Source organism: Lepisma saccharinum, chromosome 22 (assembly GCF_977018435.1).
Source record: "Lepisma saccharinum chromosome 22, izLepSacc3.1, whole genome shotgun sequence".
Lineage (NCBI taxonomy): Eukaryota > Metazoa > Arthropoda > Insecta > Zygentoma > Lepismatidae > Lepisma > Lepisma saccharinum.
In genome coordinates this window covers 24766903-24773114 of record NC_139250.1, presented here as the reverse complement: position 1 = coordinate 24773114, position 6212 = coordinate 24766903, and the positions used below count along the sequence as shown (strand labels likewise).

Below are 6212 nucleotides of genomic sequence, written 5' to 3'. Positions count from 1 at the left end.
AATAAAATATCTAAAATCACCTAATCTTTATTACAATAATGCCCGTGTTCAAAATTTCAAAGATGTTAATTGTGGACATTTGTGTTTATCAGTTCTTAGATATATGTCTCAAATAAATAAACCATCAATTGAAAATTTTCAAAAAGCCTTGTGGTATTTAAAACATCATGGGGGTATTCCATCTCACCAGCCAAAATTCAATATTGAAACTCAGATTACATGATGATATAGTGTATCCCAAAACAATAGCTCTCAGAGCATTTTACGGCATGTACTTGATCCCTAATATTACACACCACAACAACAAAATTGCAGTAGGGGATCAAAAAATTGTCATCACTCCAGGGCAGTATAATCTGTCCACTCTAAATGCTCAATTACCCAGAGGTGTAGTGTTAAGTCAAAATTCTGTCACTCACAGAGTAGAGATTGTATCTGCTACAGAAACAGTGGATCTGGGTACTATAGGAGAGCTGTTAGGATTTGAGAACAACACAAAACTTGAAGCGGCCATCAAACACACTGCTATTAATATACCTAAATTCTTAGCCATAGAAACTCTGAATATTCACTGTAATGTGGCCGAGGGTATGATCACCAAATCAAATGGCATAGGCACTCACAAACAAACTGGCATCATTGCAACATTCAAACCTAATTCTGAATTCATGGAGCCAATCATCTACACTCCATCCCCAACATTATATTTTCCTGTGTGCCATAATAGAATAGATAATATTGAATTGATAGTCACTAATGAGAAAGAAGAATTAGTTGATTTTGCTGGAGCCACAACAACTGCAATCATAGAGATTAATATTTAAATAAAAATACATACAAAAAAAATGGAAAATATTGAGAGTTATGAGCTACAATCATTCCCCCCAAACAGGAGGACATTTGCAAATTTAAATCAACCCAACACAGAAATTGAGGTTGATCTTGATGTAGGGGATGGCTTTATACACCCCCACAGAGCAGATCTATACATCAAATTTGATGTTGTAAAGCTCGATGGAACAGATTATCCGGCAAATTCAAATATAAGATTAGTGGATAATTTTGTGCCGCATCTGTTCTCTGAAATTGAGATCAGAAAGCATGGTGTTGTTATAAACAGAGTGGATTATCCCGGCATTACCTCCACAGCTTTGGCCACACTAAAATTATCCAAAACCGAGGCTTCTTACTACAAAATAGGTGGATTTGATGCTGGTGATAAGATATTATCTAAGAACCACACAGTGCTGTTTCCTATGCGCCTGTTGCCAGGATTCTTCTCAGATTACAAAGATATTATGTGGAAGGGTGGTTTAAGAATCACATTTAGAAGAGCTGCAAATGATAATAATGCTTTGATGAGGTACAGCACATTAAACTCTACAGGGGAAGCTTTGCCCAATACTCTACCTGATGAAGGCAAGTGCATTATTCAGACTATGGAGTTAAGAATCCCGGTTGTTGAATATGAGGCCAGTTATGCTCTTAAATACAAAGCTGATATAATAAAAAATCCACAGATTCCTCTACAATTTTATACATATCAATGTGTACAGAAGCCCGCATCTGGTACTTATTATGAGTTTGATGCTACAAATTCTCCAGTATACAATATGACATGCCGGATTTTGTGGTGGTATTGTTTCAGAATGGAAGACACAATAATCAGGAAAAAAATTCAAGTAGATTTGATAACTGCAACATCAAGAACATATATCTTAAAAATGGCAGAAATGAGGTATTTCCTAGAGAAAATTACAATTTAGACATGTCCAAGGATGATTTCCTCAAATTATATGAGGCATTTACGGCATTCAAAAGGGTCACTACTGGCAATACTGACATGTATTACACACCAGATGAATTCAAAACACAGAGACCCATGTTTGTAATCAACACCTCAAAAAGAAAACAAGTTGTGGTTAATGACAGGACAAACATTAAAATTATCTGTGAGTTCCATGAGGCATTACCTGATGACACCATATGTAGTGTTATTCTCATAGGGGAAAAATCATATGTTTATGATGTAAGAAATGAGAGAGTCACAGAGCAATTCTAGAGGCCCGATTCAAACACAGAGGCCCTTTGGATATAAAACAACACTTTACCGTCAGAAAATATATTACCTACCCATTTTATAGCACCTCTGCTCGTGGCAGAAAAGCTTTTATATATATTACCTACCCCCAAATAACACAGCACATCTGCCAAAAAGATAAATAAAGAAATATTGCAATTATTCTGTTGCGACAAGACCAAACCAGTTTGCATGACAATATCCGAGAAGGCAATACTAGGAATTTCCTCAATATGATAGATGGTAAGTAATTTTCCTGAAAAGAGCATAGTGTAGATAAGAATTTCTCTTTGAGTTCCATGACAAATGACATGTAATTTCCCTCGGAAAAGGCACAGTGTAGGTAATGTCAACAGATATAATCTCCCAGGCATTTACTAATGATGATGAATAATATGTTATTTCTCTCTGAAAAAACACAATATAGATTATATCTGCTGGCATACAACTCCCGGGCATGCAATAATTTATTGCTGGCCGAAACATGGGACTGATCAAAAGATTATAAAAACATGGAAGCAATAAATTATGTTTGTCCGCCTCTCTCCCATTGTATTGATCAGGCAATTTTTGCCTGCATAACAGCAGTTAATAGCTGAGCTGATATGCACAACACTCCACTAAGTTCTAAAACCCAATACCTATGAGCTGTATATCAATTCAAGATTTTGACAGAAAAAACACACTATAAACAATAAAATCATATGGGAACTTGGCACTGTTTTAAGTATAGGCAAATCAATCTAAGGGGAGCTCTTCTTTTCTGAAAAATTCCCGAGGGCATTTTTACAAAATCCTTGGGTTAGGCAGGGTGCTACACTAGAGCAAAAAACTCATATGAACATGTTGAGCAAGTTTTAAGTGTAGCAAATCTGCATGAGAAGAGCTCTTCTTTTCTGAAAAATCCCCTTCGGGAATTTTTCCAAAATCCTTGGGTTAGGCAGAGTTCCACACTAGAGCAAAAAACTCATATGGGCATGTTGAGCAAGTTTTAAGTATAGCCAAATCTGCATAAGAAGAGCTCTTCCTTTCTCGTCCTGGTTGTATATACTTTTATACTTTTCTACATAGTCACCAAGTTTCTCAACATATTTCTCCCATCGTGGTACCAGTATCAATATGCCCTGTTCGTAGAAGTCCGTTTGGTTAGAGTATAGCCAACTGCAGACTGCTGATTTCACTTCCGCATCTGTCGCAAAGTGTTGGCCGGCCAGGAATTTCTTCATGGGACCAAACAGATGAAAGTCCGACGGTACCAGGTCCGGACTGTATGGTGGATGCTGGAGCACCTCCCACCCAAATTCGGTGAGTTTCTCACGAACAGGAGCAGCAACATGGGGACGGGCATTGTCATGACACCATCAGCATGAATGTTGCGGCGCTTGTCACGAAGGGCACGACGCAACTTAACCAAAGTTTTAATGTAGGCTGCAGCATTCACAGTGGTCCCGTGTTCAGCAAAGTCCACCAATAACACACCAACCATGTCCCAGAACACTGTCACAAGCACTTTCCTAGCAGATTGAGTCACTTTGATTTTTTTTCGTACTGGGGAACCAGCATGTTTCCACTCCATAGAGGCCTGCTTGGTTTCGGGCGTGTAGTGGTACGCCCACGACTCATCACCAGTGACGATTCCTTTCAGAAAGTCATGCCCTTCTGCGGCGTAACGCGTTAAGTGATCCATGCTTGTCATCATTCGCTGGCCCTTGTGGTGGTCTGTCAGGTTCTTAGGCACCCAGCGAGCACTAATTACGGAATTTCAACGTGTCATGAACAATGTCGTACACCGCACCATAGCAAATGTTGAACGTATGCGATAAGGTTCGCAGGTGCACACGCCGGTCGTTCAAAATTGCTGCCTCAATGGCGCGGATATTCTGCGGAGTTGAAGCTGTTACCGGCCGCCCGGAGCGTGGCGAATCACTAAGGTTCACACGGCCCTCTTGAAAGAATGCACACCACCTGGAGACATTGATACGGTCCAGACAGTCGTCCCCATACACGCCACGCATGTTCCTGTGAATTTCACTCGGTGTATGCCCTTTGGCCCACAAAAATCGAACCACACTTCGCTGCTCTTCACACGTGGACGACAGTAACATGCGCGCCATGTTTGTTTCGAGGTTCAGGCTTCTCTCGCTAGAGCTGCACAGGAAAAAAATACCCTCTGTGGTGCAAACTTCAAACTCTCTCGTCGTGCAATTTCAGCATTCCAGCTGCAATACCTGGGGAGAAAAAAATATTGTGCGTTACTTTCCGATCTGCCCAGGTAGTTTCACCAAAACTGATTCTGATATATACAAAATCCGTATGTACATTATTCTATAAATTATTTCAAGTGATTTAAATCAACCTGAATGAAATCATTCCACCTTGAGTGGGATCCATGAGTATTACCGTGCAAATTGTCCATGACTATTTTCATTAATTTTTCTCTTACATCCTATGTATTTTTAAGCGATGGATTTTTATGTATGTTGGTGCAGAAGTTGTCAGGAGCTTGTTTTGAGTGTTCTTTTAATTCTTGAAGCTCTTACTGGGTCAAATAAAGTGCACAAACATGGCGATGGACAATTTGCACGGCAATACTCATGGATCGCACTGTACCTATGCATTAGTGTCTCGTAAAGATTAGGTTTGTTATAAAAGTAGAGCAAAGGAACGACGTATTAGCATAAAATAGATTAAGAAGCTTATCAAAATATTCCATTCACCAATTGCTTTTGAGGATTGACGAAGATACCTTAATCTTTGTATTAGACGAAAATTTGTAAACATTTCATATGAATTATCTTGTTTCTGTAGTCACATAGTGTTCTTTTGCCTGTTCTATGTACCAGAAAGCACAACCTTGATAATTCACAGTAGATTCGTTGCATAAGACGAACCGATAGAGGTGTATCCTGTCTCATTAGGAATTTTTATGACATGTAATAACGATTGTATTTTGTTTCGTTATAAAGGACCATAAACAAAAGGTAGAATTCACACTCGTCTGAAGTCAATACGTGAATTTCTGTTTTTAGTAATCTCAAACGAAAAGAAATAGTTTAAAGTAGAGATATTTTAGCCAAAAAGGGAATGAAATATGCCTTGCTTTTTTAACTTCCTTTCCTCTCAAAAGTCGCACAAAACAACCAATAGTAAATACTGTAGATGAAAGTTACAGCTATAAATTAAGAAAGAGGGAGCATTTATGGTTATGATTTTAAGCCAAACAATGAGCATTTAGGCTTAGACTTCCTTAGATTGAATTGATTGATTGATTTGCTTTATTTTACTTCGCTTCTTGTGCCACTTTTGGCTAATTTGCGAAGATAAGGATGAGTGATGATATGATGAAATTGATGAATGACACTCACAAACATCCATGCCCAGGCCAGGATTCGAACCCGGGACCCCTGGCGTCGTAGCGCGATCTGCTAAGACTCAGTCAGAACCTTGTCAATGAATTTATCATTAGTACTTGGCTACACCAATGGAATTATCAGTATAATTAAACAGAAATGCCCTGAAGGCTATAGTATTGAACGAAAGATTTCTCGGGTAAATAACAGAACACATATATCTATCTATATACATACATGCATACATACATATATCTATCTAATATACATACGCGTGTCTAATACAAAGCGAGTTAATAAAACAAATGCTAAGGTTAAAAAAGTAATTTTTGAATGGTCTTTTCTCGTATGTTTTAAGTCACTAATAAATTACGCTGCCATGCATGTATTATGTATTTCATAATTTATGTAGCAGTTCAGAAAGGAAACAAGCGCATTATTATTATCTCTTTGATGTGTACGTTCGTTACTGTCTTTCTACTTTCAATTACTTCATTGGTAAAAAGCAAGATGGCTGAAATTCCATAAGGGTTACAAGGCGGAATGTAATTTTTAAATGTATAAATGATTTCGGGATTATCATTGAACATGGCAGTTACTAATTGGAGTGGTTGACTGTCGTTTCCGAAATTAAATTTTCAATTAAAAAATACACCTGATATAAAGCAAAGTTCGATATTCTCTTTCAATGCATAATGAAAGTGACTGACTCATTAAACATAATTGACCCTGACAGTGGAATTGAAATGTAAGCTTCAATCTCGAGGATTGAAATGAAAGTG

The 6212-nt window shown here is 38.0% G+C and overlaps 1 protein-coding gene across 1 annotated transcript; it reads right to left on the bottom strand.

The window, feature by feature from the left end:
• Nucleotides 1-3828: 3828 nt before the first annotated feature.
• LOC146004617 (protein GVQW3-like) lies at nucleotides 3829-4194 on the bottom strand. The gene has a single exon (XM_083143489.1). The coding sequence runs from the start codon at nucleotides 4192-4194 to the stop codon at nucleotides 3829-3831; it is 366 nt and encodes a 121-aa protein (XP_082999615.1).
• Nucleotides 4195-6212: the final 2018 nt, after the last annotated feature.